This window comes from Ooceraea biroi, chromosome 11, assembly GCF_003672135.1.
Source record: "Ooceraea biroi isolate clonal line C1 chromosome 11, Obir_v5.4, whole genome shotgun sequence".
NCBI classification, from domain to species: domain Eukaryota; kingdom Metazoa; phylum Arthropoda; class Insecta; order Hymenoptera; family Formicidae; genus Ooceraea; species Ooceraea biroi.
Window position 1 is genome coordinate 6,461,199 of NC_039516.1, and position 24,855 is coordinate 6,486,053.

Sequence of the window (24,855 nt, forward strand, 5' to 3'; positions counted from 1 at the left end):
CGCCGGCCCGTTTTATCGCCCGCCCGTTTTATTTCTCGCCTCCCCCCGCGCGCGCCGTTATTACTTGTACGACACGACCTTTTACGGATACTTTTTATTAGATTTCTTTCGTTCGCGCCGTCGCTGATCCGCCACTTGCTCGCGCCGCGATTCCTCCCTTTAGAATTACTCTATACTATTATCGAGTTTGCTCTTCGGAGTCAATTAATGCCTTTGAGAGGTTGCTTGGCGTCATGTTTACTCGCAGCAGATCAGCAAGAATGTATCCACTGTTGTCTTTTAATCCTCAGCGATTTTTCAACACTCCGTTTTCGATTGCTGCAGTTAATATTTCGTCATTTCGCGTTGCGGAGATCACTCTTCGTTCCGCGCAGGGGATGCTTTCTCAAAACATGACGCAAATTTTTCATTCGCTTCCTCAATCCTTGTTAGTTATGATATTCGTCCTTCAGTTTTTCATTTCCTCACTTTTCTCTCCCGCATATTTCATTGTATTCTATTGTTGCCTTTAGAGGGTACTCGACAGGAGGGTGCTTTACAATTTAAACAAACGCCTTTCCTCTTCTCACTCGCAAAACATTCGATAGCGGAATATAACACGTTGGTCGTCGTCGTCGTCGTCTTCGTCGTTGCTCTCGTTGCACCCTCCTACCCGCAGATGCAGAGTGCTTCATTACGGCGGAGCCGGGAAATCATAAAAGCCGAATGCTCGATGAAGTGATAAAACTTAATTCGCCCGTGCGCGCGGCCGTTATACAAACAACGTTCGTGTTTCTCGCGCGACATATCCGCTCGTCCGCCCCGGGTTTTATGATTTTTGCGGGGGGTTTTACGGTTTATTTTTATTGGCGACGTCACCCTGCCAGAGGTTCGCGCGCCGAAAATTACGACGGGCCGTGCACCGCCTGAAAGAAAAACCCGCATGAAAATAAGAAGACCCACCCGCTCGGCCGCGTTTATCGTCCTGCTGCTCGCTTGATGCAATCCTCGTCAAAACCATTCGGCGCGGCCTGCGATAATCGCTCGGCAATGGGACAACAGTTGCGAAAACACCGCGGCGTATCGGAATCAGCTTTGCGCCACGAGCAGCTAATTACGATTACGTCGCCTCGCATAATATCGCATAATATCGTGTGCGAGTTGGCCGCCTGTGATTATTACTGCATATTGATTCCGTTGCCGCGTGCTCAAAGAGATTCGCTACAGTGTATCTCCTTGTCGAACAGCTGTCGCAAATAATCGTAAAGCAGAATTCAACGAGCCGCGCATAACGCCGTCGCCAGTCGCAGCTTCGCGTCCATCCGTCATGCCATGATTTCCAGTAGAGTAGACATAATTATTCCGTCATTATCTGATCCTGATAAGATATCCTCAGAGATTAATGATATGGATATAATCAAAGATACATGGGCGAGTTTGCAACGTTCGGAACTTTTGGTTTATCGACAAGTGTTTGTAAATGACGATTCGGAGGTAATGGGATTTTCCTCTTAATTAATACCTCATACATACATAATTCGAATCGCGGTTGGAAAAGTCTAGCTCACGGAGATTAGATTTTAATGCTTGTGCTCGTCGAGACGAGGTCTCTTGAAAGAGAGGAGGACAGGACGAAGGATCGCGCCGCTTCCTGTCGATCGAGAACGCCGGGAAACCTGTTGCGGCGCTTTGTGCACGAAACTGTCGGCGCGGGGACGTTTTTCGGGGCGGAAACGCGATGATAATGACAGCGGGAAGAAGAGAGCCCGATCGTCTTTCGAGCCGGAAATGAGGGCAGATTAGGTGCGCACGAAAGGGACATTTATCTCGCACGGGAACCACGCGCGACCGTGATCGCCTTCGGGCGGAAATACTCGGCCGCACTCTCGACGGGAGCCGGCGGGTCCGGCTTCACCCCTCGACCGTGTCGCGTCATTGAATTTCATACCTCCGGTGAAACGCAGTGGAGAGTATTTAATCGCCTTCAACCCCCTGCGAGCGTCGGGCAGGTACCGGGTGCGACGGTACATCCATTGCTCAACCTGTATCGCGCTATAATGCCTTTTACGCTCTAGTACCGATCCCCTTGCAACCTTTTTTTTTCCTCCGTTACGGGAAGAGAGGTAGAACCGGTGAGCGCGCGTGAGAGAGCACCCCGGTTCGTTCGGCGCATTATATAAAAGAGAGTGCCTCGCAAACGGGTCGCAATTACGCATCGAGTCTCGAGAGCGCCGGCTAACAATAATCTCCTCCCGTTGTAACGAGGGAAATCTCCGCCGGGGAAAACGTCTCGCTCGCTCAGCTCACCGCCGTTCCCGCTCGGCCAATTTTGCATATTGCAACCTTGTTAACGGAAGCGAAATCGCGCGCGGGCTCCCTCCGTGCCCTTCGCGGACCATCCCGAAATTCTCAGGCCGTTACTCTTGCCGCTCTGCATACAAAAGCGATTCAACCGTTCGACTAGCCGTGCTGGCGATTAGAATATTCTTCTCGGTCCCGTCCATCGATACGTAATTTGCATTTCGAAAAGAGGCATGCGTCTTCCGTGAAAGAAATATATGTAAATAGCGAAACGAGCGGCCTATGAAGGCGCGCGCGCACGAGCACGCGATTAACCTCGTGAACTTTGTACTTCGGTCCCGTGCAGCCTTGATCTTCCAGCGCGCGTGGGCCTGTGCTTTTGCGCGGCGCGTTCTCGCGCGTCTCTCCGCGTCCGTTGTCATTCCGACTCGCACGACGCGACCACGTGCCGCCCGGCCGCGGTGACGTCACGCTTCCGGTACGTGATTTCCTGGTACCGGACGGCCGTTGGCGGATGAGAGGAGTTAAGTGCCGGACACGGGAGGTCCGTGCCTCCTCCTCTGCGCGAGCGTCTCTCGCGTCTTCCGGAGCGGAAAGGATAATGAGAGCGCCGCAAACGTATGTCAGGGGCCCGGGGGAGCGGGCGGATGGTCGTCTTAACGTCTCGAATTTTATTAGACTGCCGTTCGTTTTCTTTTCGCTCGACGACTCGCTCAATGAGAGGGAAAGAGAGTAGGGGGAGAGGCTAATCGGGGAACGTTAGACCTACCTCAATTTCGAATTAATACCGTTGTTAAGGGGGCGACGAAGCGAGGAGTTATTTTCACTCTCTCGCGTGACTTTTGACTCTGCCGGGCGCGAGTTATCTCGAGTTTACAACTAACGTTATCGGGCAAGTTAGAGTTACAGCCGACAAGGCTGTAGATGTTATTCAGTGGGGTCCGCTATCGAACGCGGCGGACGAAGCCGAGAGACGATCACGGACAGTGCGCCTGACAAGTCATGCATTTTGTTCGGTTGCAGCGTGTGGCGAACCAGGCGCTTACCGTTTCGCCACAGCCGGCAGTAACGGTGGAGGGGCCGGTATCCAGAATGTCTCCACCGACAAACGACGTGACTAACAGCGTGGTGGCGCCGCCCACCACCCTGGCGCCCCGGGTTCCGCCAACCGCGAGCCCGTCCCTCGACACCATCAACCCACCGACGCACAAGCGTACCCCAAAGGACTTCATCTTTGGCAAGGTGATCGGCGAAGGGAGTTTCTCTACCGTAAGTTTCTATCTTTCCTTCAAAATAGACGCCGTGAAGATGCTGTACTTAAGCGGATAGATAAACTCGGAGTCAATGAAACGTGGACGATAGTGAGATTGAGCATGTTTCGCATGTTTTCACAGGTTTATCTTGCGAAGGATATCCACACCAGCAAGGAGTACGCGATCAAGGTGTGCGAGAAGCGTCACATAATCAAGGAGAAGAAGACCGAGTACGTGAAGCGCGAGAAGGAGGTGTTAAACATGCTCGCGGACGCCGAACACTCGTTCGTGCGCCTGTTTTGCACCTTCCAGGACGTGGAGAGACTATACTTCGTCCTCTCGTACGCTAAGCACGGCGAGCTCCTACCCTACATCAACAAAGTGGGCTCGTTCGACATCGAGTGCACCAGGTTTTACTCGGCCGAGATCCTGCGCGGCCTTGAGTACCTGCACGGGCTCGGAATCATTCATCGGGACCTCAAGCCCGAGAATATTCTGCTGAACGAGAAGATGCATGTGCTCATCACCGACTTCGGCAGCGCCAAGATCCTCAAGGACGAGCCGGAGCCGGTGCTGACGGAGGTGCCCGCCTCGGACGACGCCGAGAGGAAGGATGAGGAAGAATACCGCAGGGAACGCAAGGGCTCCTTCGTCGGTACCGCTCAGTACGTGTCACCGGAGCTGCTGACGGAGAAGACGGCGAGCAGGGCGTCCGATCTTTGGGCTCTGGGCTGCATCGTCTACCAGATGGTCGCTGGTCTGCCGCCATTCCGTTCTAGGAGCGAGTACATGATATTCCAGAAGATCGTGAAACTCGAGTACGAGATACCGGACGGTTTTAGCAAGCTGGCCAAGTCGCTCGTCAGTCAGCTCTTGGTGCTGAACCCGACGCAGCGGCTAGGCGCCCAGGACGAGCACGGTGCTGGCTATCCCAGCATCCGGGCGCATCGCCTCTACGAGGGCGTCGATTTCGAGACCCTTCACGAGCAGACACCGCCGCAGATCTATCCGTACTTGCCCGGCACGTCGGAGCACGAAGAACTTAGGTCGCAGTACCGGGTGCCTGACAATCTTGAACCCGGTCTCGATGATAAGCAGCTCACCAGGCTTCTCGGGCTGGGCATCGGCGAGGACACCGATGAGGACGACGACGCCAGCAACGTCACTACCACCACCACCACCACCGGCACGGATCGGCGCGCTGTCAGCGCGCCCGTCAGCAGGACCACCTCCGCAACCTCGGCGGATAAATTGAGGAGGCGGACCAACAAGCCCGGCGGCTCCAACATCGCCGACGTCATGCCGGAGCAGATGAGGACCCGGCTGGAGAAACAGCACTCTACGAATCAATGGAACACCTTCGTCGAGGGCAATCTCATACTGAAACAGGGCTTCGTCAATAAGAGGAAGGGCCTGTTCGCTAGGCGGAGGATGCTCCTGCTCACTAACGGACCGCACTTGTACTACGTCGATCCCATCAACATGGTGCTCAAGGGCGAGATACCCTGGAGTCCCGAGCTGAGGGTCGAGCCGAAGAACTTCAAAATCTTCTTCGTCCACACGGTAGGTTCAGTAAGTTTTTTTCTTATGAAACATTACGGTTGAAGTGATCGCCAAGTATTATCAGAGATTCGATGTATTTTTATCTTTTCAACTGAGAATACGCGTTTTTTTTGCCGCAAATTAATTTTCTATACATTTTATCGGAAGGAGATTGCCATATCTGTAAACATCTATTTATCTTCTGCTTACAGCCAAACAGGACATACTACCTCGAAGATCCCGAGGGATACGCATTAGAGTGGTGCAAGGCTATCGAGGAGACCCGAGTCCACTGTTACGGCCTGCAGGAGACGACGACCACCTCTTAAATCCACGTAGTGGTTCGAGAGAGAATTCAAAAGACAACGTAAAACAGTGGTAAAGTCCGCGAGTGGCGATCGTTAACAACCGGTCCCGACGAGAAGGGACGGCGAATCGCGATTCATTCGCCCCAACGCATAGCCCATTGTAAAAAGGACTAGATTAGTAGACTCCCATCGCGTGACGAAACGCGCGTGCGTTCTTGTACAGTTTAGGTGAAAATTCGTTAGGCAAGAATTCCGAGTCGCCACTTCCGTCGTCGTGCGGCGATCATTGTCTCATTTACGTTTGCTATTTATTTGTCGACCCTCTTAGAAGAGAAATCGCATCAGTCATCGCGCGAGAACCGCACGACGCGCGCGCACGGACGCGTATGAAGTCGCGTGCGCGTGCACGAGGAGGACGGAGGAGGATTTAGAGAAATTTTTAGCCAAGGCTTTTCGCCGGGCGTATTTGCAGCGTCCCGCTCTCGCCGTGTGGCGTAACGCGTTTCGTGCGATCGAGGTCGTCCGAAGAAGAAGAGGTGGAATAAAGAGTTCGCGTGAGATCATGCAAATTCCTGATGTTTACGATTCCTGCGATGCGCAATCCGAATCCCCCGCACACGATTAAATTTCCACGCGCGAAATTTGCTCTCGGAAAAAAACAAAAAACGAAATAGACGAAAAAGAAAACAAAATCCAGCAATCCAGAATCCGGTTTTCAAGATGGAAAAAGATGGTTTTTCTTGCACGAGAGACGCTCCCTTGATCGCTTTAACACGCGTCACACGGTGTTACATCGTAATATATTATTCCCAAGCATAGTCGAATTCATGACGTCACGTGTGACAAATGCTGGACGTGACATTTAGACATGGAATTAAAAATCGCGCGCGACTTCAGCGTGTGTGTGTGTGTGTGTGTGTACACACACACACACACACACATGTCCACGTCGCCGCGAATTTAGATGTCAATTTTTTAGTCAAGATTAGCCAAAAAGAGAAAAAAGTGAGAGGAGAACGAAAGACGCAGTGGAAAGATAACGAGTCACCGTGCAGCTTTAACGAAACAATTTTACGTTGCCTGGAAAAAAAAGATTCCCTGGAATCTCGCGACATTCCGCGGACGATCTTTGCCCTCTTCGCGGTGTGCACACACACATAGTATTTCTTCGCGCTCATCCAAATTCCCACCTTCATTCGTGCTCCGGTAACTTCCCCCCGCGTATCATCATCCGTGAGTAAATGTATGTAAATATCAAGGCGCATTTCTGCGAAGAGCAGGCTGCGTAAAGGCACCTTGTAACATAGTAGATACGTAAGTAGAAGAAAAGATTATCGTTGTCTTGCCACGGCGTACTTGCATTTCCGCTTAAGTTCCAACTTCTCGTCGTCTGGCCCTCGCGGACTCGAGCGTGCGATCGGTTGACTAGATGAAAATTATTGAGGGATCGATCGGTGCTTGCTTGCTTGTTTTTCGTTTTCGCACGTTCGTTTGTACAAAGAGACGAAAGAGCGGTGGAGAAAACGGGGAAATGAGATGGACTTTGTTCTCCCTCCCGCAAAAGACTACACGCCTGAGGAAGGACTCTAGATAGCAATATAGACTTTCACGTAAATTTAAGGGACGCTAGTAAAATTCAGTTAGTGTATGTATCGGTTATGTCGTTGTTGTTAGTGCGATTATTAACGTATGATTTCTAGCGTTTAGCGACGAGACATCGCGATTATTATTGCTCGCTCGCACGAGACTGCCACAGTCGATGTGCACGAGCATATTACGAGTATTCATTTCCTTTTCCTCGCATATACGTGTAAGTTAGATTACTCGATGGAACGGCCTCGCGTTTCGTTAATTTATTTCCGCGCACCACGTTACTCTTGCCTCGAATTATTTATTATTAATTTCGTTTTTGTTCGTCCCCTCCCCCACCCCCCCAAGTACCGCGCGCTACGCGAGGACCGCGGCACCGTTCGTGTAGAGATTACAGACTAGTTACTATCGCTACCACCACTGCGACTTATATTTACTATTTATATCATTATCGCTACTATACTACTACTCCTACTATATACTATTATCTTATTACTATTGTCACCACTGCGCTGCGTTGTTAACTGCGTGTTACTGCGTACATATACATATATTATATATATATTCTATATTACACATAAACTATTGTCGTTAGAGCTAGCTGTTTTTTTTTTTAGGTATACGCGTTGTATTGTAAATACGTACTGCCGCGTTGAATGGGACGGAAATATCGAGAATAATCGAGACGCGATTCGACACCGTGACATCGCACGAGCGAGCCGTAGTCCGATCGTGTACAATACTTGTATATAGTTACTATACACATATGCAAATAATATATATATACATAGATAGGTAGAGAATATTATATATATACATATATTTATGGAGAATGTGAATAGTAGGTAGGGAACGAAACACTGTATAGACACTCGTAAGTTGAAACCGCGTTTAGGCTTAAGCTTCGTTGATTCTCGGCACGGCTCGTTCGCGATTCCGCTATAACGACAAATCTCTTTTACTCTTTCTCCCCCTTTCTCTCTTTCTTTCTATCTCTCTGCGTAAACGCATAAGACGTAAACAGGGTATTACGGGGGGGAGGGATGGCCGGGCTGTCGCGGTGACTGCTGCGCGTTTCTGCCGCGCGATGTTCGAAAAAATGGTGATCCGTTCTCTTACGGATCGGCATTGTCCTCGCTGCCCAGCGACTTCGTCAAAATGACCGCTTTTGGCAGGTCGTGCACGGTGCGGGCGGACGAGATTCGCGGCAAACGCGGGAGTAGCCGTTGCTGACATTCCGGCCGAGTTCCTCTTCTTCTTCTTCTTTTTCCTCTTCTTTTTCGTGAAAACCGATCGCGAGGGAGAGTGTTAGTTCCTGGTTCAAAGTTGCAGGCGGATCGCGTCTCGATATCACAACGTGTAATCTCTCTGCCGCAAACGAAGCGCCCGTGTCGTCGCGGAATTTTGGTTCATACCGCGCGAAGTCGAAATATATAATATATTTTTTCGAACGTAGGGACAGATATAATATATTTCCGAGTATAATGTAAATATCGTAATACGTCGACATTGCGCTTCATTCTCGGATAAAGAGAGAGAGAGAGAGAGAGACAGACAGACAGACAGAGTGAAAAACGGAGAGGGAGAGGAAGAAAGAGAGAAAGTATGTGCTACAATCCGATCGCCGATATCTCGTACCTCACACACGTCAGAGTCTCTTTCCTGTTTTACTTTTCTACACATACGAGATAGGGAGAACGGATCGCATGTGTGTGCGCGCGCCCGCGCGTCGTTTCCATCGCGGCAGACTTTGCAGGTCCTACGTTTTATGCAGGCGTTGCAAACTCTCAGATGGGAACGCGCGCTCCCCGCCGATGCCACATCGATCTTTCGAGAGAAGGGCGCGAGGAGGCGGATGAGTCTGCTCGCAGAACCCCGCTTCTTTCGGGGTTTCCGTCGCCCTTCGGAAGCGTGCGGCTTCGACTCACCCTCTCACCTTGTATCATACAGTAAGATAATCGAATACGCGATCCGTATGGACGCACGGCGAGGCGCCTATGTTCACTAAGAGAAAATAGTTAATTCGACTAGACTAGGAGAATGTGTTATATCTCGTGGAGACGAATACTTAAGAATCGGAACACCTCTATACCATCGCGAGACGTTTACGTATCTGCGAGACACGCAAGCAATAACAGCAAGGCCTTGCGAACATTTCAGATGCCTACTGTTTCGATACAGCAGAAACGCTTCAACTATTAATTGCAGTATTATTAAATGTATACAGATTAAGCATAACACACGACATTCACTCGCACACAACACACACACACACACACACCATAAATATACACGGACACGCAACTGATGAGAAGACTTTGTAAATAGTTAGCACGTAATTGATATCATAAGCGCCAAGATCTATTAAGAGAGGATACCGTCAAATTTATTTATAGTAAATTTTCCGAAATATCGCATAAATCTGTGTTCTCGATTCACCCTGCAAAAACGCCTTATCCCAAAATGTTCCTTCAGTGCATCGTATCGTGTTCGTCTTGTTGTTATATAATATATTATGTAATATAGTTAATATAAGTTACGCAATGTTATGTAAGTACGAAAATCTCTCTATATAATTCTCTAAAGGAGTAATTTATTGGATGAGTGCAATAGTCTTGGCTCTTTTTTATCAAAAAGTTCTTTCGCGAACGAAAACGCTTATTTAATCATTTATGTAATTATTTTTGTTTTCTATACACACAGTGTGACAATAAAGTTCCTGAATTGATAAAATTAGAAAACCTGCAATGGTTGCTCAAAAATTTTGTTATTGAGATTATTTCCCTCTCAAACACACTCAAATATTACGACGCTCGTATAACGTTCCGCAAAGTCGCATCAGGATTTTTATTAGAAAAGCTTGTGTTAAAGGTAACTGCAACTGCTACCTTTAATTTGTTGACGACGCTTTCGAATTAATACTACCAGTGACGGAAGCAGCGAAAAAAAGATTACTCAATCTCGTAACGCAGCATCGTGCATTATATTAAAAAATGTTTCTTGTGGAAGTTTTTTAAAGATCTATCAATGAGTCGAGAGTACAAAACAATGCAATTTATTCTAATATATCATCATACACAAATAATTTAATACGTGCGCTTTTATACATCCGGTTTTATCATTATTTTTTAACGTGAGTCGATAAGTGTCTCTTCAATTCCGGCATATTCCTCGGCTGCTCCGAACACTTGTGGCATTTCAATTTTGTGTCCAGATAAGCTTTACTGTCCGCCGTGGAGACTTTCTTGATCTCGCCTGCCTCGCGTAACTGACGGCATACATCTAAAATCCAATTTGCGTTTGTGTCCGATACAATTATGAAACTGCTAACGTATTATATCGATTCAAACCTGACGAATGTAGGAAGAACGGCGTTGTGAATGAGTTCCAGTGATACTTGGTTTTCAGGCAAGGACTATTAAAATCCGTGCTTATTACATGCAAGTGCAGCCTCTGCATGCTTGGCATTGCATGGTAGCCTATACTACAAGATGATCGTAAGTACTATCGCGAGAAATTTTAGAATTCTGATTGAATAAATAGTTACACGGACATCAAAAGTAAAAATTCGCAAAAGTGAAAGTGTAAAATGCAATGATGCACTTGACAATTTTAATATCTTAAATATTACTATTATTAAATATTAATATTAAATATTACTTAACTCCGATTCTTCCTCTCAGTGCAGCTATAAGTTAACGTTATTATTTATTTATTTCTATCTGACACTTACATAAATTCGTGATCCGCGTGTTGTTCAACAAGATCGCGAGCAACATCGTGCATATGCATTAATAAATTCTGATGGTTGCTCTTGACATGCCATATAGAGAGAATATCTTCTTTTGGTAAAACCAAATAATGAAACTCAGCTTTAGGATATTTGTCCTTAATGACAACTATCATATCGTCTTCTTTGACCTTACTCTCGGGATCCTTCATCGTATCGAGCAAACCAGCCGACCAATGATATTGTTTGCTCGCTGGTTTACTCGTAGTTGAATTCATTTTGCGTTTCATTATCGGAGTTTTGATTTTATTTGTAACTATCGTGAAACACCTACGTTTGGAAGATAAAATTATGGATAATGTATATCTACATTATTTTAAAAAATGGAAGATGATTGATTTATTGATCAGCAAATTAACAAAAATCTATAATAATTGTGCTTTTGTAAACAATTTAATTTCCACATATTGCAAATAATACACCATAGAAATTATCGCATAATTATAGCACAGTCATACTTTTCAGTGTCAACTTGTCAAATTATTTAGAAATTCACGTACATTAAATCAAATAACGGCAAAACTGTCATTTATACCTAAACAATGATTAGCAATGTGGTACTTACCGGTTTACCGAGAGGTTAGTCATAATCTACAGCTTCTGTCGAGTCATGTTGAATTCTGCATTTTACATTCTGACCGCATGTGTGAATATTTCTCGAGTTAAACAATTGATGACAATAAAAAACGCGCGAATTGAGGACACCAATTTAACGAAATCAGACAGAACGAAACATCCGACGAAAACGCGTGCAACTGATCGTTGAATGAAGTCCGCAATGAAGTCCGCAGTCACGATATGGAGTTCAGAATCTACCAATAGGAACACGCTTTACGTTTGGCGCGAAAAATAAATTGACCTACAAATATACTGCATTTCTTAATGTTTCGCAATTGCATTTGTCAACGATCGGCCAGTTACATTTATTATTAAATGTGCGACAACGTACTTTATTCAGGATATAAAGTATATTCCGAGTATGGCATAATGTGGAAGAAGATGGAGGGAAGAGGAGACGTCTCCGGGGCCTTAGCGAATAACTTCATATTTATTTATTTTACTCAAATGTGGAAGGCAATATCGATAAATTCGCAACAAATAAAAATAAATAACACTCTCTCTAGCAATAATTACTTGACCGTTACTTAAGAATACATCATTACAATAAATTCAATGATACTTAATAACAAAAAACTTTTATATATATATATATATATATATATATATATATAATACCACTTCCTCGCAATGCGCAATACAAAATGTGTGTTCACGTGCGATGTTACTGCATCCCCCTTTCGCTACCCTCTCGATGCAATCTCACGCGCAATTCGCCACAACATCGTCGCCTCGACGAAGCTCTGTATGTATATATGTATAGATGCGATTGCTTTTTTACGCGCTTCACACCTCGCTCAAGCGCCCACTTGCTTAAAGCGTTCACTTCGTCCTCGCTGGATCTCGCGAGTTACAAAGACTCATTCATTGTTCGCATACACGCATACTCCGCACCGCAGACAGACGCACACGCGACAGACTACCAGATTCGCACAGCCTGACAGATCGGTCAATCATCCGCAGAATCACGCGATGAACGACTCGAAATCGAAATGGTCACGCGTTGCGTTTGCAACGCCGAGCAGCGTGGTGCCCGCTGCGACGCGAATTCGATGAGATAGGACGCGCGGTTTTATGGCAATCTGTTTTTCTTCTCTCTCTCGTGCCACAATCGCCCGTCGATTATCCTAAGTAAATTCGTTACAAGCTCACCGCGAAACGCACTCTCCTCCTTTTTTTTCCTTCCATTCAAGCACACACACGCACACGCTCTCTCGAATTTTCTCTCATCAATTTTCTCTCTCATTCTGATATTATCTGATATTATATATACAGTATTTTATAGAAACCTTTATTAAAACCTTTATTGTCATGGCAACGAATGGTGACACTGGTGACAATTCTCTAGGTAAAACTAGTGGCAAGGGACACTCTTTTTGGCACCTTCGTTTCTCACCCCGATGCCATGTTCCGCCCGTCGGTCATGACAGAGATCGTTTGAGTTTTCAGATCACGTTTTATCGTCTTTAAGAGTTAATTGTCAATTATTTTTCAATACTTTTATCCAGACTTTGATGTCCATACACGTATCGATTTCAGCATGTAAATTTAGAAAGTCCTAAGAGAATATAAAAACAATAAAAAATTTACATCAAGAAGTCAGATTTCCTAAGGTTATATAAAAGAAGATTTGCTCTTAAATATTTCATCTACGTATTATTATATTATTACAAATGGCGCATCTAAAGCGCGAGGAAATAAAAATTCAGTGCATGCATTTTCCGAGATACTCGGTGGAACAATATGGGATTAAGAGCTCCGGACAACGACGGAAAGCGATTTGGAAGCTATAACTTTAAATGCAAAATGTTAATAAAACGCGATTGCAAAGCGGTCGGTCTTAACGATAAATCGACAGCACTTGATGGATCGATCAGTAGCTTGAGAGCTATTTTGCTACGAAGAAAATGATACTTTCGAGCATCAATCGATGTTATGCTCATGAAGCATCTAAAAAAAGATTGCTTTGTCGATCCCTTTGCCGAGCAATTATTCGCAAAGTTACGAAATTCACAGGATTTGCGGAAGCGACGCTTGTCAAAACGTTTTTTCGGCTTTAAAAGTCAAGACGGCGGAGAACAGACGGAGGAGAAGGCGCAAACTGGTTTCTTTAATTAAATGCATCGAGTTTCGGCTTAATTACTTTCCGCGCGTGTCTCGACGAATTCGACGGTGCGACGCGACGCGCGTTCGCATTCCTCGTCTCTGTCGGACTCCTTTCAGGTTCTTTTTTTTCTCTCTGTCAGGATATCTCGCGCGCACGGAACATGGCAGTACCTCGAGGTCTTCAGGATTTTCCGTGGAGAGCGTGAATATGTTTGGAATGTTGCATTATTTTTCTTTTGTTGCTTCTCTGGTGGATGCGGGCGGGGGAAATGATGAGCGGGCGGTCCAATGTGCCGTTTCGCAAATGTGAAACTGCGGAAACGCAGAGCTCGCTAAGTTTCTCTAATTCAAATTCAACAATACACATTCAACGCATTCTCTCTCGCTCTATCTATCTCTCTCTCTGCCTATTTTCTTAATCGTAAATAACACCAGTCCCGCGTGGAACTAGAAAGCTCGCCGAGAAAATCGACACTTCGAGGCACGTTGGTCGCGAGAAAAAATTCGGAACGTTGCAAAAGGATTTCTTAGAAGAAACAACCGCGATTACGGGGAGAGTCGATCGCTGCATATTGGGGTTTCAATTAGCACCATCGCTGTCCATAAACGTCGACACACGCAGTCATGTAAGAGAATCTAGAGCTCTTTGTAACAATATCTTCACAGAATGTTAAGAAGACATTTAGTAAAAAATCGTTGGGAAATATCAATAATCATTTTAGGTAAAACATTTTTTGGAATCTTACATAGTAGATCCCAAATAGAAAGGATTTCTCAATAATTCGGAATATAATTTTTCCTTGAATTCTTTTCTCACGTTTGCAATTTTTATGCTACTCGGACAATGATTTATCTAAAATATTGCAGTTCCTCCTCGTTACAATTAATTCGAGGCTCCCTTACGCTCTCAGGCAAGCACCCGCGGTTTTCGAAACATGCTCGCGTCTTTCACACGTTCACGCACACGCTTTCCTCCTCTCTCGTTTTACCGAGCTTGGCGGCGCGGTCCTTCGTCGTTACGTCGACACGCGAAGCCGCTTGGTCTGCGAAGAAAACGTCGGAGAAAATGCACGGCGACACCATTTCGGAGACAAAATTCGAAAGGACACCCTCGCTCGACGAAAAACACTCCGATACAGGATCCTCGATTCACGTAGCGATCGCACGTGCGACGTGCGTGACGGTTGCGGCTCGCGACACGCGTGGCTTTCGATCTTCTCTTATTTGTTCGTATGTTCATAATAGTTTGGAAACATGGAATGTCATAAAACAACGAAAGGATTAGTAATCGCGGGGGGAAAGAAGCCGAAGGACCGCGCCGCAGCAACCGATCCCGGCGCATAGTAAGTGCAGCTCGCTCGCGTGCAGCCGTTTCCCATGATCTCTCTTTCTCTCGGTCTTTATATCTTATAATGATTAAAGTACGCAATAATTCCTAACATCACATGCTCTGTGGCTTAGAAAATATGTATAGCTGCGCTGGAAGGTCCTCGAACTCGCGTATCCGAAACGTACTCGACTCGCAGACGTCAGGCGCATGTAGAAGTATATATTTTTTTACACATTATGCATATATGTATATATGATACCTTTACACGATAATTAGCGTTATTGTATTATATTAGATTCTGTAAGTATGTATAATTATACGGTTATGCTACGATTGCTTCATTACGGTGTGTACGAGAAGAGGAGGGTGACGGTGAGGCGGGGGAAAGGGGATGTATTATCCGAGAAGGTCATATACGCAGTGTTTCTCGTCTCCTTACCTTGGATACACACACGCTATTTTCTCGCGGTTATTAAAACTCAAGCAACACACGACTGGACAGTAAAAACTAGCTTAGAAAAACGTGTCGTTAGCTGACTCTTTGGAGAATTTTGAAAGTGTCGCAGTTGATTTTTCGGTCCCGGAAAATTCGCCGTCGTTCTTTTTGTCTCGTCGTTCCCGATCGAGCGCGCGCTCGAGCGTCGTACGATCGAGGATCTTAATTCGCGGGGATGCGCAAAATTCACGAAGAGACCAAGAATCGCGAGTACTTATCGAACAAGGGCGGGTGGATCTCTCAGCGGAACACGATCGGTCGTATCGACCGAAAGAACGACAATTTAGCGTTCGTTGATCGAGGAAGACCGAAGAACGCGCGAACGATGACACGCGCGTCAAACACTGTGAGGACTGGTCCGTGGTACCGTGTTCTTCTCGTTCTTAATAATTGTTAATTACGATTACGCGTCGCGCACGATTGCGCTACCGGTGTTTGTTAGTAGCAGATTCGCGCTATCGAGATTCGCTTTTCGTCTCGATGCACGCGTGTAAGTACACGTTGGATGTAACGTCGATATGAAACCCGATCATGAAACGCATCGGGAGCGGGAGTGTCGCGAGACGGTTGTAAAAACGCACCGGGTAGCTCCTCTGTCTCCTTCGAGTAGATAGTTTTCGTTTTACCTGCCGAGGATTAAGTACACAACGCCGAATTGCGAGAGAGTATTTCGGGCTAGGTCGCGAAGTCCACCTTGTCCCACGTCATGGGAGACAGATCGGATGACATCTTGAAGTCCGAGTCCTCCATGTTAAAGAGATCAAAGGAGTATTGACTGCTACCTAAAAGCGGATCGTAGATATCCGTAGCGGACGAGAGACCGATCGACGGTGTGGTGGACTGCTGATTGGACGACGACAGCGTCGTGGATGCTGGCGGCGATTGGGGCATCAGGGAGTCCAGCCAATCGGGATCGTCCATGTCCATTGGCATGTCGCAGTCCAGCTGGCCGAAGTCCATCGGGTCCAACGTTTCCAAGTCTAGTCCCAGTTCCTGAAGGAGATGGAGTTTATAACCGTGTTACTTAATCGGAATAAAAGCTAGCTTGAAAACAATTTGCTTCTCGATTATACAATCACGTCAGGCTTGATTTTGACGCCAGTTCTACATACTTTGAGATCTAGATTTGCATTATCCGAGGAGGTAACTTCTTGCGGCGGCTGGGGGTCCGGAGATGCCTGCTGCGCCGATTGAGGACTGAGCAACATCGCGGCATCCAGCTCGCTCTCGGAGTTCAAGAGATCTGTACTGAATGACGAGATCTCCTCCTGCTGCTGCAGTTGCTGCAGAGCACTGGGTAACTGAATGGAGAACGTTGTTAACGGTAACGGCGGTGGCGGTGGCGGTGCTGGCGTTGACGGGCTCGAGCAACCGCTTTGCGACACTTCCATTGGTATCGGACTGATTGGACTGATCGGACTGGCGGCTGCGAAGACCAACGATGGCGTTGGACTGTCCGCCGGTGCGGTAAAGACCAGATTTTGCTGCAACTGCCGGTTCGGAGTGGTGGGCGTAGCTGGATCTTGCGCAGCACTTGGTGGCAGCTCGCCATTCTTAATGAGAATTTCCAGCACATCGTCGACTGACTGGCTCTTTATGTGACTCTTCTGGACCGGCTCAATCTTAACCTGCGCGTTTGGAACGCATAAAATTATTAAAATATAACATTGACAGCTTAAATCATCCTCATTTTGAAATACGACATCAAGAAAGGCGAACGATCATCGTACTCACTTTCAGCAATTTCGCAGCTTCATCGTACTGCGGTGGTGACGGCTTACTGTCCTCCGTAGTAGTGGTTGCAGCGGTCGTAGTCGTTTGTTGCTGCTGCTGCTGTTGCTGAGCTTGCGCCTGCGCTACGAGGGCACCGAACAGCGAACCATTCAGTTTCGTCGGCTTTGCCAGGTTTAAAACGATCGCTGTGGGCGATATCTGTACAGTGGCGTTGTTCTTGGACTGATTCTTCTTATTGTTAATCGCGGTCAAAGTCGCGGAATCAAGAATGGCGGTCGCGTTATTCGGCTGTGCCTGCAGGAAGGCCGCGAGACTCGCTTTCGCGTTGAGTTGCTGGATCGTAGCGTGTTGCGGCTGCTGTTGCGTCTGTTGTTGAGTCTGTTGCTGTTGTTGTTGTTGCTGCTGCTGCTGCTGCAAATGCTGAAGCTGTTGCAAGTGCAGCGCCAGCTGTTGTTGCTGCATCTTGTTCTGTATGTGTTGCTGAAGCACCAGCTTCTCGGCGCGCACCGTAGCTGGCTGCGTCTGGCGGATCTGCTGGAGCTGTTGCTGCGACTTGTACAGCTCGCGCTGCAACTCCTCTATCCGTTTCCTCTGCACCTTGATGATATCATCTCCTGAAACACGAACTGCGTCGTAAAAACACCCACGTGCGCCGTCTTTCGAATCAACGGCCTCGCTCGAAAGTCCCGTCGCCTCTCTCGCGCGTGTATCGGACACCTCAACACGGTGCGGAATCTTACGAGGAGATATCGGGAAGACGTTTTACCTGGCGGGCTCAATGGGTCGTCGTGCTCGCTGCTGTGAGGCGAAGCTGTACGCGGGCTGTTTGGCTCGTCCTTCACGATGGAGCATGGACTCTTGGCCTGAGAACTCGACTCGTCCGTCGCCATCGGGCCGGGCGTGTCCATCAGGATGTGGCCCATGTGAGTAACGTGCGGCCCGTTCGAGTTGCAGGTCGAGTTGTTGGTGGACGACTCCGTGAAGGGCTTCAGTCGCTCGATCAGCTGCGGTTTCGAGCCCGATACCGGCAAGTTCCGTCGTTTCAGTTCCACCTTGAGGTCGCTCACTGCAAACGCGATGCGTGGAACCATTATTGTCTGCTTTACGCGATAAACTTTGTGTGTTCGTAATGTGATAACTCTGACGTACCTTTCATGTCTTCTAATTTGACCAAAGGCCTCAACGGTGGCTGCTCCGAGGGATTGTTCGAGGAGTTCGATGGAGCCGGGCTGGCAGCGTTCGCGCTGCTCCCGCTTATGCTACCAGCATCGCTCGCACCGCTGCTCGCGAACGATTGTGGCTTCTGCGCTGCCGGCAAGATAATCTGTGGATACTGAGTAAAAAAAGAAATATAAAGTTTTTAATTTCTGTTTCTTTATTAACGAAACATTTATATTAAACTTTGATTCAATCAATATTATGAATTTGAGAAATTATGTGCAATAAGTCTTTTGAGAAATAAAATATTGATTGCAATCTTCTGCTCGAAATATTTGAAATAGATATTAGAAGATGTGTAATCTTCTGTGAAAAATTGTTGTATCGCTTCGATACCTTGTGTTGCCATTCCAGCTGCCATTGGAGAAACAGCTGCTGCTGCTGCAGGAGCAACTCGTAACTGGTCTCGCCGGGTGGCGTGGCGCCGAGACCGGAAGAGCTGGACGACACTGGCGTCTTTTGCGCGTTTGGCGGACCCTGTGACAGGAATTGCGTAAATCGCAGAGAAAATGCAAGTGAGAGAGCGCATAACGCGTCATTCGTATTTGCGCGATAGCAGCATACGCGACGATTCACAAGCCGAATAATAAGCTCTGCTTTTGTGCATCTCGCTTTACGTAACGCTGCTCATGATCCGTGTTGAACAGATTTGAGATATATTTCCTGACATCACCGTCTGGCGCCCGGTGCATCACGATGAAGAGGAGGTGAAGGAAGGTAAGGTAGGTGACGTAGCTCCGGTTCAGGCCGCGCTCCGGAGTGATAAATGATACATCAAGATGTTTTCTGCGCCCTCATTTGCACGCCCATTCCTGGCTCGCTTTCACACCGCTGCCACGCCGTTGCTCCGGTGTTTTGGACCACTGCGTTCGGGCCCCGGCGCGGTTCGGCACGTCCGCTCCTCTCGGGCTCGGCACAGCCGCCTATCGGGGTCCCAGGGTAGGAGGACCCCGCCGCTCCCTGGCTTCCTCGCTCTTAGGTGCAATTAGCGCTCGAATTACTCAGGGCTAACGAGGTGGGCCCCGGGCCCCTCTCTCTCTCACTCTCCCTCCCACCCCCTTCCCCCTCTTGCAAGATCGCGAGAGTTAATCACCCGATACGATCTCCCTCCGAAGCTCCTCCGGGTTCGAGGGCCTGCTTCTCCGCCGTGGACCCGCGGCAGCCGAGATTCACGGTCCGCGCTCCGTGCTCGTTTTTACCTCGCCTGCTTCTTTCTCGGCCGCACCACCTCCTTCTCTTCCTTCTCTTCCTTTTCTTGCTCTCGCGTCAACCTTTTTGCTCGTCTCGTCTTTTTGCCACGCCGAAACGCGGTCCTCCGTTAGCCCACACCGGCCGACGCGCATACTTCGCCATAGGAACTAGTTTGTAATGCCACCCGGCGCGGTCTCGGGAGTACACGATAATTATCGCGCGCCTCTGTATACACTTTGGCAGTGCCTCGGATCGAAGGGTACTTTGCACCTCGTGCGATGCGCGCCTCGCCCGTTTATCAGACTCGGTGCCCCGAGGACGATCGAAGAATTTTCGATGAGATCTTGGGACCACCGCGAATTTATGTCGAAGAGTAATTTGCTGATTTTTTCCAGTTTTCATATATTAGTAGGAATTGTGATATTATGTGGATGGAAAGTTGTATGTATTCTAGTTATTATTTAATGCTCTATTATAACAATTCTTGATGTTTATTTTGTATGTTGATTCAATTATTGGAAAGATATCTTGGAACAATTTGTATGACATATCAAAATGAAATGGAAATGTGAAAATTAATTATTCAAATTGGAGCGCAAAAGCATACATCAATTCTATTTTAATAATATGTTGCTATAAATAATTAATGATGTAAATTAACATTTAATAATCGCGTGCATTGCAAAAGCAGTGTACGTGTTTCTTGATCAGTAATCGAGCCTCACATTACACAACATTAATTGTGCGCTTAAAGAGATGGAGAACAGTGATGTCAGGATTTCAGCCTTAATAATCTTGATCGCGCTTGAATGATCATCTCGAGGACATAATACCCCGCGCAATAAAATCGATACCTCCGCATGAGAACGAACGGTATCATTCTGCAAGTCGACGATAAAAGAAAAACGACGGACCACTCGTATCGGAGCACTCGTTCGTGCAAGTCACACAAGGATGACGTCGGTCGTTCTCGTCTCTCGCCGAAAATGTTGACACAATAAATCGAAAGCGAACTTACTTTGTACTCGTGGAACTTGATCGTGCGGGTCTTCGGCTGGCTCTTGGTCTTCGACTTCTTTCTGTTCTTGTCCTTACCGGGGGCGTCGCTCCTTTGGCACGTGGTAGCGGCCGCGGTGGCTATCGGGCTCGGCTGGAGCCGCGGGGTGATCGCCGCCGGCGGCGGTGCTGGGGGCGACGCTATCGAGATGTTGGACAGAGGGCTCAGGCTGGACGTCGTCGACCCCAGGGACATCGGGCTTGGCGCCGGCGCCAATGGTAGGAGGGTCGTCGAAGGGCCATTCGTCGTCTGGCTTGCCTATTGATAGAGAAAGAAAGAGAGGGAGAAAGAGAGGTCATTTCGTGGTTTTTCGAACTTCCACAACATACACGCGGTATCGGTCGCCATCGACGTAATTGTCGACAACCTTCTAAATGACAGTATCATTGTCGCGATTAATCTTCGTTGTGCCCGATCGGCGCTTTCGTTCAGCGACTAGACTCTTGAAAAACTTGGTCCGATTTCTTTGTCAGTTACGAGAGATGAAAAATTTTATACACCATGTGGCGCAAGTCACTATGAAAAGAAGGGTTCCCAATCTATCGTCGTTGCTGTTACTGTCTACTTACCTGCGTGGATGTGTGTTGCTGTCCTTGCTGAGTCTGTTGGTGTTGACTCTGTTGCTGCTGTTGCTGCTGCGTGCCTACGACGGTGTTGCAGAGCTCAGCGAAGGTCTGTATCGTCGACTCCGTGGAGGTTTGCTGAAAGACGGGAGACGTCGAAGAGACCACGACGGCGCCGCCGGTCGTCGGTATGCTGAGGGAGACCGTGACGATGCCCGCAGAGGCTGCCGCGGTCTCCAGCACGTCCGACGATCGCGACTCCAATTGCGGCGAAGGCGCGCCCTCCGAGCTCTGGGAGTCATCCTCGAAGGTGATGTAGTGGTCCGGATGTTGGGGTTTCGTCACTTGCCCCTCGCAAGTGGCTTTGAAGGGAATGTGACCCTCTAGAGGGCAGAATTTAATCATGTAAAATGACAATGGTAAAATACATCGAGAGAATATATCTCAAAATCACGAAACTCAAATTTGAATTATTTTTTTCTAATAAAATAATGCAATTAATTAATATCATACTATTTTCTAGACAAATTGCATACTTATTTACATCATAATTATTTATGAATTGATTTTAGAATCGATATATACCTTTGACCGCCCTTTCGATGGGCTCTTCAGTATGAAGAATGTTCTTCTGAATGAGCTCGAGCGGCCCGGGTCGGTGACTGAGCTGATCGTTGAGCTGATCGGCCAGCCTGGCCTTCTTCAGCATCCGCTGTCGCTCAGCCAGGCTCGGATCCACGTGACCCACATCCTCGAGGATGTGCTGTCGGACCAGCTCGTCTCTGCCTGGTCTCTGCTGGATCTTCGCCTTTAGCAAATCGCCGGTCTTCGCCCGCTCCAACTGTTTCCGTTGCTCATGGAACGCCGGTGGCGTCTTCAACGCTACGTGGGCAAGGAAAAACACTCTTGTCTCCATGTATTGTCTTTGCTCTCTGTGGAGCGATTAATTTTAAACGTTCTAGAATACTGCGCTTGGAGAGTTTTCCCCGAGGTGATGATCAGTGAGCGCGACGATCGCGAGAGAAATCAAAACGAAATTCTCGTAGCCTTCCATTCACAATTTTAGAACGCAAGTTTCCTAATCCGATTGAGCAGATTGTTCTTTTCTTCAGAAGAAAAAGCGGATGTCCAATTTCTTTATTACGCGCCGCGGCGCATACTGCAAACATCAATTTCCGGGATGATGACCCTCAAAGGCGTCCGCATGGCGCCATTTTGGTGTCAACGTAACGCGTCCTCTGCTCCCGCATTCCCCAACACCATTAAGTCGCCGGATAAATGATCCCCGAAACGTGTCCCTACCACTATTTCCGGACGAGGATGCTGCTCCGTCGCGCATGCAGACGCGGACGTCGTCATTACGCGGAATAAAAGGCACGTACGTACCACCTACGGCCGATGTGGCAACGGAAATGTGAAAATACACGGGCGCCCTGGTATTTTAACCGCTCGCCGTAAGTTTCCATCCGCCGTGTCGTCGTGGACAGGGCACGCCTGCGGCTCTTTCCCTGTCGCGGGTTTTTTTTAGCGGCATCGAGATTAATCGTGGATATAATTTCCTTGCGCGTCGTAGCCGCGTGAGATGCGACGTCCCCTCGGATATTACTCTTCGGCTCGTTACGGTAAATTTACGGTACTTTTGCGAAGATACGAGGGATATGTAAGAAAAAAAAAGAGAGGAAGAAGAACAGCGTCACCCCTAATTTCCTCTGACAGCGCACCCCTTGCGCGGAGATATCGTGCTATCACCAATCTACGATGCGACTTATCGTTCGAATATCACCTCTTTCTTTTTACGATACTTGAAACTTTCGCCATGCTGCCGTGCGATCGCGGCTGGGACATGTCGTCGAACGTTCTGGCTTCCTCGTTTCGAAACCGCCGTTATTTCGTTCCCTTTCGAACGCGACGTGCGACGTCGGAAACTCGACAGCGGAGTCCAAGATTCGCCTGCTGTCCTTGCGACGCTTATTCTAATCTCAGTCTTATCGTTGCTGAGCGATGTTGTTAATTTGCCGCAATAAACATCGTCTCCCGCGGTTTGGAGTAAACTCAAGATTCGGGAAATAAAATAAGAGGATGCGGCTCCTCCACGACATTTAATGGGAGAAAAAACGTGCGGGTCTATTTGTACTCGTTCGTTACACTCGCGTATGGCGATGCACGTGGCTCGTACGATACGATCTGGTATGCATCTCACTGCAGAGAGAGAGGATGTAACAAATTTCGTAGATATTCGATGTACACAGTGCGTTAATTATAATGTGGACAAATATTTAGTATTCAACAAAATATAAGCCTCTGCATTTATGCATACTTTTATTTATTACATAATATTCATAAATGACATATGCAATATGGAGAATTCTATATCATTCAAATAGTGGAATTGTAGAAGTAAACACAAATTAAAGTAATATATTGTTGAAGAATTATACGGCAGAATCAAATGATTAAGTAATAATTAAGCAGTAATGATTGGTGATAAGAGAGAAATTTCACTGGTTTCGCAGAAACGCATCGTTTTTCGGTACAAATGAATTTATAACATTTATAGCCAGCCTTCTGCGAAAGTGGCTCCAGTGCGGATGTGTGCACGAGACGAGATTAAAGCCCGAGAACAGAAATCGCGGGTGAATGAATCGCACGCGGTATGGAAATGCAGCACGCAGCTTCGCGTAAATGCGAAGGCGAACGGGGGCTATCAAACCGCGTATTTTCATCAGCCCGACGATATATACCGGGTGCTATAAACGCGGCCGGCGCGCGGACGGTAACAAGAGCAATATTTCAGGGTGTGACCCAAATAATTACTGGATACCCGCGCTCTCGTTCTGGTAAACATTTGGTACCCGTCGTAAATCTACCGGGCAACTAGACTGCCGACTCTTATACCGTTGATCGCTTCGGGGATTTCGGGAACGAACACGACGAGCTCACCGAGCGAAAGTATCTTTACTTTTGCTTCTTCATTTATGTCGCCATGCAACGGGAATTTAGTTTATTCCTGGTCGAAGAATAATGATCGAATCCGTTCACTGCAGGAAGGCCGTAGGGAGCCAGCCAAAGAATTCTTGTAATTCTTTATATTAAAGATTTTTTATATATACAAAATAATTAGAACTGATGAAATATCACTTGGCCATTTCGTATTGCAACATATTTAAAAATTTCTTGGAATAATTTTCTGAGAGAAAATCACTTAATGTTCCTTTTTCGTAAAGAGAACCCATGCGGCCCTCCCTGGATGATCGATTCAGTTATTAAGGGACTCGATCGACTCGGAAGCGAGTTAATTCGCTCCACTTTAGAACTCGCAAAAACAGTCCGATAATTGTCAATTCATTTAATTACTGCGAAGCAATTTACCGTAATTTAGAAGTGTCCTAGATATCAACCTCGTATACTTTTTACACAATTAACTCATGCGTGTATCGGAAGGTTCCACGTACGTCAATAAAGATATTTTTAAGACCGCGGAGACTAGTCGATAGTATGATGTTCACTAACGATTGTAACGAGAGCCACGGAGATCGCGAGCATCGCAACATCGGCGATTTTAACAGTCTTCCTGAGTCGTACGAGCGCAATTTTCCGCAGTGCGGAAGAAAAGAAAAGAATGCATAAACGACGTAATAAACAAGCGGATCAACACTTACGTGGCATGATGCCTTGCGCAACCAGCTGATTGATGGGTCGCCTCAGCATGAGCTTCACCTTCAACGCTGCAACAGAAAAAGGGAGCCGCCGGTCATAAAGTGCTCCTCCTTAGTTATGGG

At 47.3% G+C, this 24,855-nt stretch overlaps 3 protein-coding genes across 5 annotated transcripts in view; 1 reads left to right on the forward strand and 2 right to left on the reverse strand.

Annotated features, from left to right (window-relative positions):
* LOC105275845 (3-phosphoinositide-dependent protein kinase 1) overlaps window positions 1-9,709 on the forward strand; it is a 293,477-nt gene extending 283,768 nt beyond the window's left edge. For 2 of the 3 annotated variants that reach the window (XM_011332984.3, XM_011332986.3), the window contains 3 exons: window positions 3,304-3,549; window positions 3,675-5,105; window positions 5,288-9,709. In XM_011332984.3, coding sequence (XP_011331286.1) covers window positions 3,304-3,549; window positions 3,675-5,105; window positions 5,288-5,404 — 1,794 coding nt within the window. In that variant the 3' untranslated portion in view covers window positions 5,405-9,709. The remainder of the gene's footprint in view (window positions 1-3,303; window positions 3,550-3,674; window positions 5,106-5,287) is intronic. The other variant, XM_011332985.3, reaches the window with a different exon arrangement.
* Window positions 9,710-10,005: 296 nt separating this feature from the next.
* Window positions 10,006-11,563, reverse strand: LOC105275839 (aprataxin). Its single transcript, XM_011332980.3, has 4 exons — window positions 11,329-11,563; window positions 10,707-11,033; window positions 10,324-10,457; window positions 10,006-10,255 (listed from the first exon to the last, which is right to left on the reverse strand). The coding sequence occupies exons 1-4, from the start codon at window positions 11,349-11,351 to the stop codon at window positions 10,095-10,097; spliced, it is 645 nt and encodes a 214-aa protein (XP_011331282.1). The 5' UTR covers window positions 11,352-11,563; the 3' UTR covers window positions 10,006-10,094.
* Window positions 11,564-11,792: 229 nt separating this feature from the next.
* LOC105275910 (myocardin-related transcription factor B) overlaps window positions 11,793-24,855 on the reverse strand; it is a 65,657-nt gene continuing 52,594 nt past the window's right edge. Inside the window, exons 4-13 of the mRNA XM_026973702.1 lie at window positions 24,736-24,801; window positions 21,662-21,958; window positions 21,083-21,459; window positions 20,475-20,771; window positions 18,602-18,742; window positions 18,197-18,380; window positions 17,814-18,113; window positions 17,048-17,661; window positions 16,426-16,941; window positions 11,793-16,306 (exon numbers count right to left, since the gene is read on the reverse strand). Of these exons, the coding sequence (XP_026829503.1) occupies window positions 15,989-16,306; window positions 16,426-16,941; window positions 17,048-17,661; window positions 17,814-18,113; window positions 18,197-18,380; window positions 18,602-18,742; window positions 20,475-20,771; window positions 21,083-21,459; window positions 21,662-21,958; window positions 24,736-24,801 (3,110 nt within the window). The 3' untranslated portion in view covers window positions 11,793-15,988. The remainder of the gene's footprint in view (window positions 16,307-16,425; window positions 16,942-17,047; window positions 17,662-17,813; window positions 18,114-18,196; window positions 18,381-18,601; window positions 18,743-20,474; window positions 20,772-21,082; window positions 21,460-21,661; window positions 21,959-24,735; window positions 24,802-24,855) is intronic.

Bases quoted from the DNA above. Each gene is read 5' to 3' on its own strand.
- LOC105275839 (XM_011332980.3), bottom strand. From the start codon at position 11,351: ATGACTAACCTCTCGGTAAACCG. The intron at 10,458-10,706 runs GTAAGTGTCAGA...ATCATCTTGTAG, and splicing joins CACGCGGATCACGAATTTAT to TATAGGCTACCATGCAATGC. The intron at 10,256-10,323 runs GTTTGAATCGAT...ATTGGATTTTAG, and splicing joins GTTCTTCCTACATTCGTCAG to ATGTATGCCGTCAGTTACGC.